This window comes from Oncorhynchus masou, unplaced genomic scaffold (assembly GCF_036934945.1).
Source record: "Oncorhynchus masou masou isolate Uvic2021 unplaced genomic scaffold, UVic_Omas_1.1 unplaced_scaffold_5016, whole genome shotgun sequence".
Classification (NCBI taxonomy): domain Eukaryota; kingdom Metazoa; phylum Chordata; class Actinopteri; order Salmoniformes; family Salmonidae; genus Oncorhynchus; species Oncorhynchus masou.
This window is the reverse complement of record NW_027011416.1, coordinates 3,982-24,278: the sequence shown is the minus strand read 5'-3', so window position 1 is coordinate 24,278 and position 20,297 is coordinate 3,982. Positions and strand designations below refer to the sequence as shown.

The window sequence follows — 20,297 nt, the reverse complement described above, 5'->3', positions numbered from 1 at the left end:
TGTAGATAGATTGCCATAATGTGGATTCAGAGCTGAGGTTGAAAATCCATAGCACAGACATTCTTAAAACCTCTTGGGGATAGTGAGACGCTAGCGTCTCAAGTGGCCAATAGCCTCGGGAAATGCATCACGCCAAATTCAAATAAAACGCGATAAAACTCAAACTTTCATTAAATCACACATGCAGGGTACTCAATTAAAGCTACACTCGTTGTGAATCCAGCCAACATGTCATATTTTTAAAATGCTTTTCGGCGAAAGCATGAGAAGCTGTTATCTGATAGCATGCACCCCACTGAACCAGCTGAAAACAGTTGTAAACAAAAGAACTAGCGTAGCAGGCGCTACACAAAACGCTGAAATAAAATATAAAACATGCATTACCATTGACAAGCTTCTTTGTTGGCACTCCAATATGTCCCATAAACATCACAATTAGTCCTTTTTTCGATGAATTCCGTCCATGTATACCCAAAATGTCCATTTATAAAGCAGGTTTGATCTGAAAAAAACAGCTTTCCAAAACACAACGTCACTACAAAACATTTCAAAAGTTGCCAATAAACTATGCCAAAATATTTCAAACTACTTTTGTAATACAACTTTAGGTATTTTTAAACGTTAATAATCGATCAAATTGTAGACGGGCAAAATGTATTCGATAGAGAAAGTAAACAAAACATGCCCCTTTTTCCCTCTTGCGTAACTCTCAACAGTGTAACGTTGTTCCAGGATGTGCCTCTTCTTTGTTTCACCAATGATTAACTTCAACCCAATTCCAAAGACTGGTGACATCCTGTGGAAGTCGTAGGAACTGTAAAATGGGCGCTATCAAATTTCCCTTGGCAAAGACAACTGAGGGAACGGTCAGAGGAAAAATAAATAAATCATTCTGGACAGTTTTTCCTCTGGGTTTTGCCTGCTACATAAGTTCTATTATAGTCACAGACATGATTGAACCAGTTTTAGAAACTTCCGAGTGTTTTCTATCCACAACTACTAATCATATGCATATAATATATTCCTGGCATGAGTAGCAGGAAGATGAAATTGTGCACGCTATTTATCCAAAAGTGGAAATGCTGCCCCCTAAAGCCATAGCACAGACATTCTTAAACAACAGGTTATGGTCAATAATATCAAAGGCTGCACTGAAATCTAACAATATAGCTCAATCAATTTCTCTCAACCAATCATCAGTCATTTGTGTTAGTGCAGTACATGTTGAGTGCCCTTCTCTATAAACATGCTGAAAGTCTGTTGTTCATTTGTTTACAGAGAAATAGCATTGGACACTGCTCAAACAAATAAAGGGAACACTTAAACAACACAATGTAACTCCAAGTCAATCACACTTCTGTGAAATCAAACTGCCCACTTAGGAAGCAACACTGATTGACAATACATTTCACATGCTGTTGTGCAAATGGAATAGACAACAGGTGGAAATTATAGGCAATTAGCAAGACACCCCCAATAAAGGAGACTCCATGAGGGTGGTATGAGGGCCCGACGTCCACAGGTCGGGGTTGTGCTTACAGCCCAACACCGTGCAGGATGTTTGGCATTTGCCAGAGAACACCCAGAGTGGCAAATTCGCCACTGGCGCCCTGTGCTCTTCACAGATGAAAGCAGGTTCACATTGAGCACGTGACAGACTTGACAGAGTCTGGAGACGCCGTGGAGAACGTTCTGCTGCCTGCAACATCCTCCAGCATGACTGGTTTGGTGGTGGGTCAGTCATGGTGTGGCATTTCTTTGGGGGGCCGCACAGCCCTCCATGTGCTCGCCAGAGGTAGCCTGACCTCCATTAGGTACCGAGATGAGATCCTCAGACCCCTTGTGAGACCATATGCTGGTGCGGTTGGCCCTGGGTTCCTCCTAATGCAAGACAATGCTCGACCTCATGTGGCTGGAGTGTGTCAGCAGTTCCTGCAAGAGGAAGGCATTGGTGCTATGGACTGGCTCGCCCGTTCCCCAGACCGGAATCCAATTGAGCACATCTGGGACATCATGTCTCGCTCCATCTACCAACGCCACGTTGCACCACAGACTGTCCAGGAGTTGGCGGATGCTTTAGTCCAGGTCTGGGAGGAGATCCCTCAGGAGACCATCCGCCACCTCATCAGGAGCATGCCCAGGCGTTGTAGGGAGGTCATACAGGCACGTGGAGGCCACACACACTACTGAGCCTCATTTTGACTTGTTTTAAGGACATTACATCAAAGTTGGACAGCCTGTAGTGTGGTTATCCAGACCTCCATGGGTTGATAAATTTTATTTCCATTCATCATTTTTGTGTGATTTTGTTGTCAGCACATTCAACTATGTAAAGAAAAAAGTATTTAATAAGAATATTTCATTCATTCAGATCTATCAATTTCTCGACCTCTCCCACACTAACTTCACAAAATTCAATACTTGCACTGCTTTTCTTTCATTGTTTATTTACATACATTTATTTTCATCATTCTTTATATCATTGATCTTGGGTTCCTAATAAAGTTTATTATTTTTGTTGAGTTTGGCCACATCATTTCTCAATTTACAGGTACATGGAACAGTTCTAACAGACCCTTTCTTAACAGGTACATGTTTATCAATAATTGGAAGAAGCAATTTAATCTGGTAAAACAGGTAAACACACAAGTCAACAATATAAGACAACGGGACCACTGTGTTTGTTCTCTGATGAATTGTAATGAGAATGAGATGTGAAATATCAATATACACGCTAAGAGAAGTAATTTCTCTCTCCTGTGAGGATTCTCGAAAGACATTTAACTGTGTGTATTAGCTCATGAACGTTCAGGTTCCATAAAAGGTGAAAACTCTTTCCACACTGGGAGCAGTGGTGAGGGTTCTCCCCTGTGTGTATTATCTCATGTTGTTTCAAGTTCCCGAACTAGTTAAAACACTTTCCACACAGGGAGCAATGGTAAGGCATCTCCCGTGTGTATTCTCTCATGCCGTGTCAGGTTCCCTAACTGATTAAAACACTTGCCACACTGGGAGCAGTGGTAAGGCTTCTCCCCTGTGTGTATTCTCTCATGTTGTTTCATGTTCCCAAACTGCTTAAAACACTTGCCACACAGGGAGCAGTGGTAAGGCTTCTCCCTTTTGTGAATTCTCTCATGCCGTTTCAGCTTCACTGACTGGTTGAAACACTTTCCACACTGGGAGCAGTGAAAAGGCTTCTCCGTGTGTATTCTCTCATGCTGTTTCAGGTTCCCTAACTGATTAAAACACTTGCCACACTGAGAGCAGTGATAAGGCTTCTCCCTCTGTGTGTATTATCTCATGTTGTTTCAGGTTCCCTAACCTGGTCAAAACACTTTCCACACTGGGAGCAGTGGTAAGGCTTCTCCCTGTGTGAATTCTCTCATGCCGTTTCAGCTCCCATGACTGGTTGAAACACTTTCCACACTGGGAGCAGTGATAAGGCTTCTCCCTGTGTGAATTCTCTCATGTTTTTCAGCTTCCATGACTGGTTGAAACACTTTCCACACTGGGAGCAGTGATTAGGCTTCTCCCCTGTGTGTATTCTCTCATGCCGTTTCAGCTCCACTGACTGGTTGAAACACTTTCCACACTGGGAGCACTGGTGTCGTCTTGCGGGTTTGGACGTCCCTGGCTCTGGTTCCACTGAGTCTGGTCTTTCTCCTGCCAAAAACAGTTTATTTTTTTAAATAGATACACGAATGAAACCTCCACATGATAAAACAACAGTGCTACGAGAGTAAATCCCAATCAGATCTCTCAATAACCTGAGGCCAGTTTTAACAATCTTAGTGTGATTATAAAACAAATGTAGAGCTTCCTGGTAATTACTGATATGTTTACATTACTTATTTTATTCACCCTGTTTTACAAGTCAGAACACAAAAACCTGGACAGTTCTAGGACACTGAAGACACAGACGTCGCTGGATTCCAATCGAGCAGGTGGTTCTAAATATATAACTTTCATAGCTGTATGATACAGAATGTGACCTACACACTTCCTTAAACATAAAATAACTAAAGAAGTCATTTTGTGTGGAAGTCAAAAACTAGTTTTTACATCGAAGACACAAAGCAAATCAGTAAAATCTCCCCGTTGTTGAAAGGGATCGACACCTGCTGTTTAAATGGCCCAATTTCTTATTTAGACGTTGACAGGTTTTCAACCTTTTGACTATCGCTGATGTCATATTTTGGGTAAAGAAAAAATGAAGGTGAAATATTTGGAAAGATGTTCCTAAAACTGATAGTAACTACAATAAACAAAAATATAAATGCAACATGTAAAGTGTTGGATGTTAAAATGAGCTGAAACAAAAGATTGCAATTTTTTTACATCCCTGTTAGTAAACATTTCTCCTTTGCCAAGAAAATTCATCCACCTGACAGGTGTGGCATGTCAAGCTGATTAAACAGCATGATCATTACACAGGTGCACCTTGTGCTGGGGAGAATAAAAGGTCACGCTAAAATGTGCAGTTTTGTCACACAACACAATGCCACAGGTGTCTCAAGTTGAGGGAGCGTGCAATTGGCATGCTGACTGCAGGAATATCCACTAGAGCTGTTACCAGATAATGTAATGTTCAATTCTCTACCAGAAGCCGCCTCCAACGTCGTTTTAGAGAATTTGGCAGTACATCCAACTGGCCTCACAACCACAGACCACATATAACGACGCCAGCCAAGGACCTCCAAATTGTCTGAGACCAGCCACCCGAGTTGTACTTCTCTTTGTAATGAGACCCTTTTGTGGGGAAAAACTCATTCTGATTGGCTGGCCTTAGCACCGCAATGGATGGGCTTATGCCCTCCAGGGCCCACCAATGGCTGCTCCCCTGCCCAGTAATGTAAAGTCCATAGATTTGGGCCTAATGTATTTATTTACAATGAATGACTTACATGAACTGTAATACACACAGACACTCTAAAATTGATTAAATTGTTTTTCCCCCTCGCCAATCTAAACTCAAAAAAAAGAAACATCCTCTCACTGTCAACTGCGTTTATTTTCAGCAAACTTAAGATGTGTAAATATTTGTTTGAACATAAGATTCAACAACAGACATAAACTGAACAAGTGAGATGTTACCCCACTCTTCCACCAACGCACCTGCAAGTTCCCGGACATTTCTGGGGGGGAATGGCCGTAGCCCTCACCCTCCGATCCAACAGGTCCCAGACATGCTCAATGGGATTGAGATCCGGGCTCTCCGCTGGCCATGGCAGAACACTGACCTTCCGGTCTTGCAGGTAATCATGCACAGAACGAGCAGTATGGCTGGTGGCATTGTCATGCTGGAGGGCCATGTCAGGATGAGCCTGCAGGAAGGGTACCACATAAGGGAGGAGGATGTCTTCACTGTAACTCACAGCGTTGAGATTGCCTGCAATGACAACAAGCTCAGTCTGATGATGCTGTGACACACCGCACCAGACCATGACGGCCCCTCCACCTCCAAATTGATCCCGCTCCAGAGTACAGGCCTCTGTGTAATGCTCATTCCTTCAACGATAAACGCGAATCTGACCATCACCCCTGGAGACAAAACCGCAACTTGACAGTGAAGAGCGTTCCTGGTGTAACTTGGGCAGTTGTTGTTGCCATCCTGTACCTGTCCCGCAGGTGTGATGTTCGGATGTACCGATCCTGTGCAGGTGTTGTTACACGTGGTCTGCCACTGCGAGGACGATGAGCTGTCCATCCCGTCTCACTGTAGCGCTGCCTTAGGCGTCTCACAGTACGGAAAGGCCTCTTTAGTGTCCTAAGTTTTCATAACTGTAACCTTAATTGCCTTCCGTCTGCAAGCTGTTTGTGTCTTAACGACCGTTCCACAGGTGCATGTTCATTAATTGTTTATGGTTCATTGAAAAAGCATGGGAAACCGTGTTTAAACACTTTACAATGAAGATCAGTGATGTTATTTGGAATTTTACGAATAATCTTTGAAAGACAGGGTCCTGAAAAAGACCCGTACATTTTCTTGCTGAGTTTATTTTGTATATGTTTTTTTTCTCAAACATAAATAAACAACTCCAGGTGAAAGACAAAGGCCATAGCTGTAATAAAATAACAAATGAACTGGCAAAGCAGCAGAGCGAGGCCCGTATCCAGCAACGTCACGAGTCACGTTTTGCAGCTGTTTCAGTACAGCACTACAGGGAGAGAGGGAGAGAGCAGCTGTTTCAGTACAGCACTACAGGGAGAGAGAGGGATAGCAGCTGTTTCAGTACAGCACTACAGGGAGAGAGAGGGAGAGCAGCTGTTTCAGTACAACACTACAGGGAGAGAGAGGGGGAGAGCAGCTGTTTCAGTACAGCACTACAGGGAGAGAGAGGGAGAGCAGCTGTTTCAGTACAGCACTACAGGGAGAGAGGGGGAGCAGCTGTTTCAGTACAGCACTACAGGGAGAGAGAGAGAGAGCAGCTGTTTCAGTACAGCACTACAGGGAGAGAGAGGGAGAGCAGCTGTTTCAGTACAGCACTACAGGGAGAGAGAGGGGGAGCAGCTGTTTCAGTACAGCACTACAGGGAGAGAGAGAGAGAGCAGCTGTTTCAGTACAGCACTACAGGGAGAGAGAGGGAGAGCAGCTGTTTCAGTACAGCACTACAGGGAGAGAGAATTCACGGGAAAACATCCACTGGACTAGTTTCAATGTATGGAATCACTTAGGAGTTTCTGGATTTTGGTTAAACTTCTCCTTCAAAGCATCAGACTCCATAGTAATTCATCATTAGATGCTACAAGCCTCCTTTAAGACTCCATAATGTTTCATCAGATGGTACAGGCCTCCTTTAAGACTCCATAATGTTTCATCATAAGATGGTACAGGCCTCCTTTAAGACTCCATAATGTTTCATCATTAGATGGTACAAGCCTCCTTTAAGACTCCATAATGTTTCATCATTAGATGCTACAGTCCTCCTTTAAGACTCCATAATGTTTCATCAGATGGTACAGTCCTCCATTAAGACTCCATAATGTTTCATCAGATGGTACAGTCCTCCATTAAGACTCCATAATGCATAGTAACAAACAACAACAGTTTTAATAATGTTTAATAATAATGTTATAATAGGTAATAACTAACTTTAATAACTAGTTAATACCTGCCTGGCGCTCCAACAAAATATTTCTTTACCCCCTCTAACAATACCATGTAATTTAAGGTAATCTGAAATATTTAGGACTAACTTATTCCTTGCCACCCATTCTGAAACTCACTGCAGCTCTTTGTAAGTGTTGCTGTCATTTCAGTTTCCGTGGTAGCTGACGTGTACAGTGTTGAGTCATCCGCATACAGACACACTGGCTTTACTCAAATGTCGTTGGCATATCGTTGGTAAAGATTGAAAAAGGTAGGTGCCAAACAGCTGCCCTGGGGAATTCCTGATTCTATCTTGATTGTGTTGTACAGGCTTCCATTAAAGAACACTCTCTGTTCTCTGTGATGACAAGGTAAAACTCTGTCGTTCTGCCCCTGAACAAGGCAGTCCTAGGCAGTCATTGAAAATAAGAATTTGTTCTGAACCGACTTGCCTAGTTAAATAAAGGTTAGCTTTTTTTTTTTTTTAACTCTTTATCCACAATATAGCAGGGGTGTAAAGCCATACGTTTTTTCAGCAGTAGACTACGATCGATAATGTCAAAAGCCGCACTGAAGCCTAACAAAACAGCCCAAACAATATTTTTATCATCATCAATTTCTCTCAGCCAATCAGTCATTTTTAAGTGCTGTGTTTATTGAATGTCCTTCCCTATAAGCCTGATCACAGCTTTCCTCAGTATTAGTTAATTAATTAACAGCGTCAAGAGTTTAGTTTGCCTGTTCAACAGTCTTGTAAAGATAGGGGGGTTGATTGGGACAGGCAATGTAATTTCCATAATGTTTTAAGGATACGTTTTTGTAAAACAAGCACCTGACATTGGATCTTACCAGTGGGCAGATCTATTGTATTTGTTCAAACTACACTACAGCACTTACTTCGATGAGTCAAATCTGATCCTTTCATCTCTTCTCCTCCTCTCACAGTTCCACTCAGCCCCGTTGTTTTCCTGCAGTCCACCAGCAGCACAGACAACCTCTTCATACACAGCAGTAAGGTGCTACCAGGAGAAGAACGACACATGGACTCCGGGAGGGAGGAAGGGCTAGCGTTGTCCTGGTAACCATACAGAGGGGACACAGATGCACATATCATTATGGATGCTGATGTCACTGTTGTCATAAAGTGTTTTACAGAAACCCAGCCCAGACCCAGATAGAGCAAGCTGTATGCTAGACCAGACCAAGCTGTACCATCTGGTGTTCTGATCTGGAGAGACTCTTCTCTTCCTCGTCAGCATCAGGATGTTGTTGAGGCTCCGCAGAGGATCCATAATAGTCATGTCTCTCTCCTGTGTGAATGAGAACATCAAACAGATGGTAAACTTATGATCTTCTATTGCAATCACAGAGTCTTACAAGAGGCATGAATATGTCTAAAAAGAGCCTAAAATGGCCACTTTCATCTTGATTTCCCCAAAAATATTTGTGATGCAAATGTAAAAGGGTTGTTCCACAAAATGGGTGCCTTTTTATATTTTAAGTAGAACATATGCACCAATATTGAATTTTAAAAGACTGTTATACTAGATGAGGGGAACTTTAATGTCGACCACATGGAGAATTCAATACATCTAATTGAAAAGTCCCAAAAGTATATGAACCAATGGCAGATCGACCATTTAACAATTCCTACAGTAAGAATGCCCATTAAAAACCCCACATTAGTTCAATAACTGCATAGTTTGTGTCCCTGTTTTTAAGACAGTACTCACTAGTGTCAATCGGATCTTCTGTCTCCTCCTTTTTCACTCTCAAAACGTCTTCCTCCTTCACGTTTATTAAGATAGCATCATCTTCCACTCTAAACGGTTCATTCTCTTCTTTCACTATAACAGCCTCCTCTTCCTCCTTTTTCATTCTGAAAGACTCTTTATCCGTACAGCAGACCTCCGCTTCATTAGCAAGGGAGGAGTAGTTCAGTGAGCTCATGGTCAGGGATGTTAGCTAGCTAGCATTAGCGACTAGCCTAGTGCTAACCTCAGTATCAATCTTTAACAAGTTTGCAAATTGAACAAGCACATTAGGTTAAAGTTCACCAGTAGATACGTCAACCGAAATTTGTATAAAACACTGAGATTAGGTCATGTACAATAACATGGTCCAAAGAATCAATCTTTTAGTTTTATTGTCAAGCAGTCTCCCGAGGTGGTTGAAAGAGTTGGCGCCTTGTTGTTCCTGAAGAAGCGTCCCGTCCAGTCCATTATACGTCACGCAAGAAGCATCACCTGAAAGACGCCCATCGCCATCTGCTGACTGGAGTGGGTAACGCAGTTTGGAAACAATAGGTACGACACTTTTTGTGTTGGAAAGAACGTCATAATAATTTAACAATAAACTGATACATTTTCTCTTACGTCTTACAAATAATACTTTCCTGTACACAGACGTAGAAGCTTAATATGAATATGTAGATGATGAATAAATACATCTATGAATAGGTAGTGTGTTAATATACATTTGCTCTGTTCATTTTTCACATTTGTTTTTATTAGATGTGACCATACTTTTCCCTTAAAGCCACGCTTTATACCATACAAATCATACTGTAAACAACAGAACAAATGCATCACATGCAACAGAATCGTCTGAATGAATTCACCCCTGATGATGCGTAAACACAGTTCACTGTCACAACTGCCACGTTGTATTTCCTCTCACATCAATTCGCTCACCTTTTCCCTTCGCTTGTGGACGTCAATGCACAACACATCAGCTGTAGGTGACCAGGAGTTAAAACCTTTCCAAACCAAACCATTTCATAACTGATACACACAGCCTACATCGTTGTCACCATATTAGCTAAAGTAATGTCATAGTCAACACAGCTAATATAAGTAACTTGTTAGTAATCTGCTACAATCATGACAGAGCTCCTCTGTGGAGATGCTACATGTTTCATCATTAGATGCTACAGTCCTCCAACAATGGATGTCATATGAATCTTTACCACTTGCTCTGTAATATGAGTAGTATTTTTCCTCGACTCACCTGTGTCCCCGCACATTGACTCTGTACCGGTACCTCTTGTATATACCCTCCACATTGACTCTGTTCCGGTACCTCCTGTATATAGCCTCCACATTGACTCTGTTCCGGTACCTCCTGTATATAGCCTCCACATTGACGCTGTACTGGTACCTCCTGTATATAGCCTCCACATTGACTCTGTCCGGTAACTCCTGTATATAGCCTCCACGTTGACTCTGTTCCGGTACCTCCTGTATATATCCTCCACATTGACTCTGTTCCGGTACCTCCTGTATATAGCCTCCACATTGACTCTGTTCCGGTACCTCCTGTATATAGCCTCCACATTGACTCTGTACTGGTACCTCCTGTATATAGACTCCACATTGACTCTGTACCGGTACCTCCTGTATATACCATCTTCATTGACTCTGTACTGGTACATCCTGTATATAGCCTCCACATTGACTCTGTACTGGTACGTCCTGTATACAGCCTCCACATTGACACTGTACTGGTACCTCCTGTATATAGCATCCACATTGACTATGTACTGGTACGTCCTGTATACAGCCTCCACATTGACACTGTACTGGTACCTCCTGTATATAGCCTCCACATTGACTCTGTACTGGTACGTCCTGTATACAGCCTCCACATTGACACTGTACTGGTACCCCCTGTATATAGCCTCCACATTGGCACTGTACTGGCACCTCCTGTATATAGCCTCCACATTGACTATGTACCGGTAATACCTGTATATGGACACCACATTGACTCTGTACTGGTACCTCCTGTATACAGCCTCCACATTGACACTGTACTGGTACGTCCTGTATACAGCCTCCACATTGACACTGTACTGGTACCCCCTGTATATAGCCTCCACATTGACTCTGTACTGGTACCTCCTGTATATAGCCTCCACATTGACTCTGTACTGGTACCTCCTGTATATAGCCTCCACATTGACTATGTACCGGTATTACCTCTATATAGCCTCCATATTGACAATGTACCGGTAATACCTGTATATAACCTCGCTACTGTTATTTTTCTGCTGCTCTTTAATATTAATTATTTGTATTTTTATACATAACACTTATTTTTCTTAAAACTGCATTGTTGATTAATTAAGGGCTTGTAAGTAAGTATTTCACTGTCAGCATTTCACTTGTATTTTGATTTCATTCATACATATCTTACATTAATTTATTAATATAGAAAATATAAATATTGAAAATATAAATGTTTCAATTTTTATATATATTGTTGAATATAATATACTTTAAGGGTATATTAGTTCCAGGATCTCTGCCAGTGTTAAAGTTATGGGCAATTTAATACAGAGAAATTAGCATAGTAGGACATGAAACTTAAGGTTACCTAACATAACCCCGGTTCTATGATATTATAAGCCTCTTAGGGCGGAGTCTAGGGAGATCCAATCAAACAACATCTGTCAAGCAACAGCTAATAACAGACGACTCCACTTCCTATATAAGGGACATGGGAGATCCCATCTTCACATCTAAGAACATGTTTGTCTTCCATGTGTGAAAGGTAACCTAGTCAACTACCAACTACCATAGAGCTCATATACTTTCACCTGGTGAATATCATAGAATCAGGGTTCTGTTAGGTAACCTGGTGAATATCATAGAATCAGGGTTCTGTTAGGTAACCTGGTGAATATCATAGAACCAGGGTTCTGTTAGGTAACCTGGTGAATATCATAGAATCAGGGTTCTGTTAGGTAACCTGGTGAATATCATAGAATCAGGGTTCTGTTAGGTAACCTGGTGAATATCATAGAATCAGGGTTCTGTTAGGTAACCTGGTGAATATCATAGAATCAGGGTTCTGTTAGGTAACCTTGTGAATATCATAGAATCAGGGTTCTGTTAGGTAACCTGGTGAATATCATAGAATCAGGTTCTGTTAGGTAACCTGGTGAATATCATAGAATCAGGGTTCTGTTAGGTAACCTGGTGAATATCATAGAACCAGGGTTCTGTTAGGTAACCTGGTGAATATCATAGAACCAGGGTTCTGTTAGGTAACCTATAGAATCACGCGTTCTGTTAGGTAACCTGGTGAATATCATAGAACCAGGGTTCTGTTAGGTAACCTGGTGAATATCATAGAACCAGGGTTCTGTTAGGTAACCTGGTGAATATCATAGAACCAGGGTTCTGTTAGGTAACCTGGTGAATATCATAGAACCAGGGTTCTGTTAGGTAACCTGGTGAATATCATAGAACCAGGGTTCTGTTAGGTAACCTGGTGAATATCATAGAATCAGGGTTCTGTTAGGTAACCTGGTGAATATCATAGAACCAGGGTTCTGTTAGGTAACCTGGTGAATATCATAGAACCAGGGTTCTGTTAGGTAACCTGGTGAATATCATAGAATCAGGGTTCTGTTAGGTAACCTGGTGAATATCATAGAACCAGGGTTCTGTTAGGTAACCTGGTGAATATCATAGAATCAGGGTTCTGTTAGGTAACCTGGTGAATATCATAGAATCGGGGTTCTGTTAGGTAACCTGGTGAATATCATAGAATCAGGGTTCTGTTAGGTAACCTGGTGAATATCATAGAACCAGGGTTCTGTTAGGTAACCTGGTGAATATCATAGAATCAGGGTTCTGTTAGGTAACCTGGTGAATATCATAGAATCAGGGTTCTGTTAGGTAACCTGGTGAATATCATAGAATCAGGGTTCTGTTAGGTAACCTGGTGAATATCATAGAATCAGGGTTCTGTTAGGTAACCTGGTGAATATCATAGAATCAGGGTTCTGTTAGGTAACCTGGTGAATATCATAGAATCAGGGTTCTGTTAGGTAACCTGGTGAATATCATAGAATCAGGGTTCTGTTAGGTAACCTGGTGAATATCATAGAATCAGGGTTCTGTTAGGTAACCTGGTGAATATCATAGAATCAGGGTTCTGTTAGGTAACCTGGTGAATATCATAGAACCAGGGTTCTGTTAGGTAAGGTAGAACCTAGGTGAATATCATAGAACCAGGGTTCTGTTAGGTAACCTGGTGAATATCATAGAACCAGGGTTCTGTTAGGTAACCTGGTGAATATCATAGAATCAGGGTTCTGTTAGGTAACCTTCCGTTCTACTTCAATGACTTGTTAGTCTCTCACTTTGGGGATATAGTCAACAACCATAGAGCTCATATACTCTCTGATGCCAAGTCTAGACAGGATCATCCCTCAGAGGTCCCCACTCTACTCACCGTAGGTACACTTCAACTGTGAGAGACGGAATCTAAATGACATAACGGCCCTTAGCATCATCTCCATCGCACGTTCAACATCGGCACTCTTCACACAGAACAGCTTCACTGACGTGATTCGTGATTGTCTCACGGAGGCCTTTGTAAAGCTCCTGTGCATCGCTGACATAACGGCCTTAGCCACCAACCTGTCTGCCGTTCTCTTCAACGTTCATGATGTGGACTTAGTGGTCCAGTTCCTCAGTGCTCCGTTCCTCTCATTGCTTCTTTTGTATGCTGTTCTCCACTGTTTACACTTCTGATGCTGGTCTCTCTCATTTAATAAATCACTGATCTTTTCTTTTTCCCCCTGAATCAACATTCCTTTTCCATCTCTCAAGGTACTGTTCCCTTTTTACTGGGTCAGCATTGTGACGTGCTAGACACTGCCTTTGTCGTTCTGCTGCTGATGTGGGTGCCATCATTCCCTAGATGTTTCAATGAAATAACGTTAAATCAAACATTCTTATAATATACACATGTATACACTATAATCATTGAGTAATTTAGGATCCAGAGCAACTTAAAGGAACAACTGAAGAGCCTTGACCAACTCTCCTACCACCAGGCTACCTGCCTTAAAATATATATTCTGTTCACATGGAACACATTACAGCATGTTTTATAAGTGAATATAAACAATATATAATGTAAAATGTATTCAATTATTAATTTGTTTAGATGCAATACTCATAAATAAAGTAAATAACTCAACCCTGTCACAGGTTTACAACCCGTTACATGTAGACTGAGGGACAGAGCTACATGGTGTGATTTTAATCAATAATCATGCATTTATTTGATAAAAATACTTTCTCAACAAAATAACACAAATGTATGTTTGCATTCAATTATGTGCACATTTTAATATTCATTTCCCAAGTAAAAATGAATTGAAATGCCTGGGGGACATATAAAAAATAGATGATTTTGTAATAATAAAGTTTAAATTAATTCTATATTTATTTCAATTCATTATACTGGACATTTCAATGTATATACAAAATCAGTCAGTGGGACTGAAATATTACCAGAGCTCAAGAATGAACAAATACTGTTAGATTAGAAATGGTTTTTCTGTCTGTTATTTTTTCACATCTAAATGTGGCCATACAACTCCCTTAAAGTGAAGGTAGCTAAATGTAACCACATGTAACATATGGATCTGCATTAGTATAGCATCACAAGTCCCAATGCAAAGTTACACCTCTCTTTTCTATTTTACATAAACCGATCAGAATTCCAAAGAATGCCGAAGTCATGTCAGAATTGTTTTTTTGTTAGGGTGTTGGAGGCTATTTTGTAAATGACATCGCCAAAGTCAAAGATCGGTAGGATAGTCAGTTTTACGAGGGTATGTTTGGCAGCATGAGTGAAGGAGGCTTTCTTGCGAAATCAGAAGCCGATTCTAGATGTAATTTTGGATTGGAGATGCTTAATGTGACTCTGGAAGGAGAGTTTACAGTCTAACCAAACACCTAGGTATTTGTAGTTGTCCACATATTCTAGGTCAGAACCGTCCAGAGTAGTGATGCTAGTCTGGCAGGCGGGTGCGGGCAGCAATCGGTTGAAGAGCATGCATTTAGTTTTACTAGCATTTAAAAGCAGTTGGAGGCCACGGAAGGAGTGTTCTATGGCATTGAAGCTCGTTTCGAGGTTTGTTAACACAGTGTCCAAAGAAGGGCCAGATGTATACATAATGGTGTCGTCAAAGTAGAGGAGGATCAGAGAGTCACCAGCAGCAAGAGGGCGACATTGATAAGAGTCTGCCCGAGAATTGAACCCTGTGGCACCCCCATAGAGACTGCCAAAGGTCCGGAGAACAGGCCCTCCGATTTGACACACTGAACTCTATCTGAGAAGCAGTTGGTGAACCAGGCGAGGAAGTCATTTGAGAAGCCAAGGCTATTTAGTCTGCCAATAAAAATGCAGTGATTGACAGAGTCGATAGCCTTGGCCAGGTTGATGAAGACGGCTGCACAGTGCTGTCTTTTATCGATGGCGGATATTATATCGTTTAGGACCTGGAGCGTGGCTGAGGTGCACCCATGACCAGCTCGGAAACCAGATTGCATAGTGGAGAAGGTACAGTGGGATTCGAAGTGGTCGGTGATCGTTTGTTAACTTGGCTTTTGAAGATTTTAGAAATGCCGGGCAGGATGGATATAGGTCTATAACAGTTTGGGTCTAGAGTGTCTCCCCCTTCGAAGAGCGGGTTGACCGCAGCAGCTTTCCAATCTTTGGGGATCTCAGACGATACGAAAGAGAGGTTGAACAGGCTAGTAATAGGTATTGGAAGAATTTCAGCAGATAATATTTAGAAAGACAGGGTCCAGATTGTCTGGCCCTGCTGATTTGTAGGGATCCAGATTTGTAGGGTTCCAAAAAATCAAATGTATGTACCAACGACAGATTGACAATTAAACAATTTATACAGTACTGAACAACATATTCAAGTGTAGAACTTCAGTAGAATGCCCCTTTAAAACCCCACATTAGTTCAACAACAGTTTGTGCCCTTGTTTTAGACAGTACTCACTGGTGTTAATCTGATATTCTGTATCCTCCTCTTTCACTCCCAAAACGTCTTCCTCCTTCACCTTTATTGAGACAGCATCCTCTTCCTCTCTAAAATGTTCTTTCACTATAACAGCCTTCTCTTCCATTCTGAAAGGTTCTTTCTCGTCTTTCACTGTAACACCCTATGGGAAAGGGAGAAGGAGGAAGGGGGGTTGGATCCCCACCCCACTGGGTAGCACAGAGCAACACTTTAAGGGGCGTTGCATTCATAATGGCGCCAACTAGGGAAACTCTCCCGCTATTCTTAGTGCCTGTCTGCACGTTCAAAGTAAAACAATGTAACTAATAATGGCGTGAAAAATGCCCCTTAGATATTAATTTGGAGTGAGGATATTATTAAATATTAAAGCAGTAGACCTCTCACTAAAGGCCTCAGTCAAAAGTTATACTTAAATCCGAACTGGATTTAATGAAAACTATATGAAAAGCGCATATTTGTAAATCCCAAACTAAAAGCAATTGGAAAGGTAGATACAAATGATTTGTGACCTGGTTAAAATAAAGAATGTAAACAAGATGCTATGTTTTTATTTACAGTAGTGATGGACAGCTGGTGGCATTTCAAAACAGGTTTTCAAACACTTGTAGCCCAATTAGCAGGACAATAGACTCTTTATTGTCACGTTCTGACCATAGTTCTTTTGTGTTTTCCTTGTTTTAGTGTTGGTCAGGACGTGAGCTGGGTGGGCATTCTATCTTGTATGTCTAGTTAGCCTATTTCTATGTTTGGCCTCATATGGTTCTCAATCAGAGGCAGGTGTTTGTCATTGTCTCTGATTGGGAACCATATTTAGGTAGCCTGTTTTGTGTTGTGGGTTGTTGTTTCCTGTCTTTGTGTTTTCTGCCCCAGATGGGACTGTTTCGGTTTTGCTACGTTGGTTATTTTGTATTTGAAGTGTTCAGTTTGTATTTATTATTAAATAAGATGGACACTCACCACGCTGTGCTTTGGTCCTCTCCTTCCCAGGAAGAAAGCCGTTACATTTATATCCAGGCTACTGTAGGTGTGAACATCCCCCTACCTGCAAAGTATTCCATGCTTAAGTGTTACATTTCTAACTCAAAACAGCAGTACAGTATTTCTTCATCAACATCTTTATGCTTTCTTTAATAAAGATAAAAATCCTCTTTCAAAATGCAGATGTTTATTTAGTTATGGATCCATAACAAATTACTATGGGAATAAATATCACTGAATGACAGAAATATTGGAACAAAGTTGTCTAATTTTTTATTTATTTTACTAGGCAAGTCAGTTAAGAACAAATTCTTATTTTCAATGACGGCCTAGGAACAGTGGGTTAACTGCCTGTTCAGGGGCAGAACGACAGATTTGTACCTTGTCAGCTCGGGGGTTTGAACTTGCAACCTTCCGGTTACCAGTCCAATGCTCTAACCACTAGGGTACACTGCCGCCCCATGAAGGTAAACAAATTGTTGCTAACTGGAAAACACTCTTTCAAAACACACACGGTCATGTCGTACAGCGCCATTATGGCTATTAGCAAGAAGCTGGACAATAGACTTGCCTAGAAGGAGGATAGGGGAGACTTCTATCTTCAAATGTATTTCTTAGTTAGGTTGGCTGTATCACATCCGGCCGTGATTGGTTGAAATTTCAGTTTAATCCACCAGAAAAGACCAAACAAATAATACAGCAAAAAGTATTATTATGTATCACATCTGACTCTGACTGTGATTGGGAGTCCCACAGGGCACAACTGGCCCAGCGTTTCTCTCCCCCTAAAAACAGAAAGAAATGTTTTGGCCTTTTTAAATACTATTTTGGCCTTTATTCAGATTACAATCACTCACTTTCGTTTTTGGAAAACGAAATAACCTCCAAAATATCGTTATATCCTATCAAGTTGATGGCACAGTCATATAGCCGGGCACCTACATATAGCTGAGTGACTCACTCATCCATGGCTTTGGATCAAAATAAATAAGTACCAACATTCTTTCTGATAGTCTTTAATAAAGAAATGTTTTGGTTATCCTGACCTGGACTCAACGTACAGTATTTTAATAGCCCATTATGTGCTATTATCAGGACAATATACCTTCACCAACACCTCTCTGATGCAGGTTCGATACCCGCGCCGGCCGTCACTGGGAGACCAATGCGGCGGCTTTTGGTTTTAATTTAGAATCCTCTATATGTAATTATTGGCGGAGAGTCAGGTCATATTTTTCAATTTACTGTAGGTGACATGAGTCTCACTAGTGTTGAGTAATGTGCTGTTTAAAGTGGTGTAGGTCTTATTTATTTAAAGAGCATATTGAAGCTAGAAGCAATAGGATTAGAACCAATAGGATTTGAAGCAAAAGCCTCCAACTATTTTATCACTGTTTCACGCTGCTCTGAGACAAGCATGGGGACTGGTCTTGATAAATGAATTAGATTGTTTTCTCCGTTTGGGAATTGGTTAGACTACAATTATACAATTATGGTGTAGAAATGTTATGTTCTTAGTGTAACCTTTATTTAACTAGGCAAGAAAGTTAAGAACAAATTCTTATTTACAAGAACAGCCTACTCCTTCCTCCCCGTCTGGGAATTTAACCTCGTTCTCCGGTGTGCCAGCATGACACGGGGATTCTTTAGCTAAATAGCCCAGTACTGTAGCCTACTCCAGACCGTCACGTTGTACAGGGCCATATTTTCCATCCTGACGGAAACGCAGAGGGTTTTTAGTTTTTTTGTAATATAAACACCATGATATTAACAACTTGGGATAGGGGGCAGCATTTTCATTGTTGGATGAATAGAGTGAATAGAGTGCCCAGAGTGAACTGCCTCCTACTCAGTCCCAGATGCTAATATATGCATATTATTAGTAGTATTGGATAGAAAACACTCTGAAGTTTTTAAAACTGTTTGAATGATGTCTGTGAGTATAACAGAACTCATATGGCAGGCAAAAACCTGAGAGAAAATCCAAACAGGAAGTGGGAAATCTGAGGTTTGTAGTTTTTGAACTCACCCTTATCGAATACACAGTGGGATATTGGTCATGTTGCACTTCCTAAGGCTTCCACTAGATGTCAACAGTCTCTAGAACATTGTTTGATGCTTCTACTGTGAAGTGGGGCTGAATGAGAGGGGAATGAGTCAGAGGTCTGCCTGAGTCCCACGAGCTGACCATGCGCGTTCATGAGAAAGTTAGCTTGCTTTCCATTGCTTTTCTACAGACAATGGAATTCTCCAGTTGGAACATTATTGAACATTTATGATAAAAACATCCTAAAGGTTGATCCTGTACTTAGTTTGACAAGTTTCTTCGACCTGTAATATAACTTTTTGAACTTTTCGTCCGACTGGATTTGTTTTACCAAACGCCCCAAGAAAAGAAGCTATTTGGACATAAATGGACATAAATGATGGACATTATCAAACAAAACAAGCATTTATTGTGGAACTGATCATCAAAAGTAAGTGAATATTTATAATGCTATTTATGACTAATGTTGACTACCCAACATGGCGGATATTTCTCTGGCTGGTTTGGGCTCTGAGCGCCGTTCTCAGATTATGCTTTTTCCGTAAAGTTTTTTTGAAATCTGACACAGCGGTTGCATTAAGAAGAAGTGTATCTAAAGTTCCATGCATAACACTTGTATTTTCATCAACATTTATAATGAGTGTTTTTGTGAATTCATGTGTCTCTCTGCACAATCACCGCATGTTGGAACTACTGAATGTAACGCGCCAATGTAAAATTAGATTTTAAATATGAACTTTATCAAACAAAACATACATATATTGTGTAACCCAAAGTCCAATGATTGCAATCTGATGAAAATCACCAAAGGTTAGTGATTCATTTTTATCTGTCTGTGCTTTTTGTGGCTCCTCTCTTTGGCTGGAAAAATGGCTGGGTTTTTCTGTGAGTAGGTGGTGACCTAACATAATCGTTTGTGGAGCTTTCACTGTAAAGCATTTTTGAAATCAGACTCTGTGGCTGGATTAACAAGAATTATATCTTTAAAATGGTGCCAAACACTTGTATGTTTGAGAAATTTGATTTTGAGATTTCTGTTGATTTTTATTTGGCTGAAATTTCATTGGCTGTTGGCAAGGGGTTCCGCGAGCGAAACTGGGTTCAGGATAACCTGTTTGGGATAGCCCCCCTTTTCTCAATTTCCGCCTGAAGACATACCCTAATCTAACTACTACCTGTAGCTCAGTCCCAGAAGAAAGGATATGCATATTCTTGGTATCATTTGAAAGGAAACACTCTGAAGTTTGTGTAAATGTGAATTGAATGTAGGAGAATATAACACAATAGATCTTGTAGAAGAAAATACAAGGAAATAAAAATGTTTTTTTTGTTGTTTT

The 20,297-nt window shown here is 41.0% G+C and overlaps 1 protein-coding gene across 1 annotated transcript; it reads right to left on the bottom strand.

The window, feature by feature from the left end:
• Positions 1 to 3,382: 3,382 nt before the first annotated feature.
• On the bottom strand, positions 3,383 to 9,277 carry LOC135535699 (zinc finger protein 502-like). The gene is made up of 4 exons (XM_064962133.1): positions 8,824 to 9,277; positions 8,303 to 8,400; positions 7,988 to 8,165; positions 3,383 to 3,663 (listed from the first exon to the last, which is right to left on the bottom strand). The coding sequence occupies exons 1-4, from the start codon at positions 9,038 to 9,040 to the stop codon at positions 3,383 to 3,385; spliced, it is 774 nt and encodes a 257-aa protein (XP_064818205.1). The 5' UTR covers positions 9,041 to 9,277.
• Positions 9,278 to 20,297: the final 11,020 nt, after the last annotated feature.

What these genes read in the sequence shown, in the direction of transcription:
- LOC135535699 (XM_064962133.1), bottom strand. Translation starts at nt 9,040, where the DNA reads ATGAGCTCACTGAACTACTCCTCCCTTGCTAATGAAGCGGAGGTCTGC. An exon ending in AGAAGATCCGATTGACACTA is followed by an intron (nt 8,401 to 8,823) that starts GTGAGTACTGTC and finishes TCATTCACACAG; the next exon opens with GAGAGAGACATGACTATTAT. An exon ending in ATCAGATTTGACTCATCGAA is followed by an intron (nt 3,664 to 7,987) that starts GTAAGTGCTGTA and finishes TGTTTTTGGCAG; the next exon opens with GAGAAAGACCAGACTCAGTG.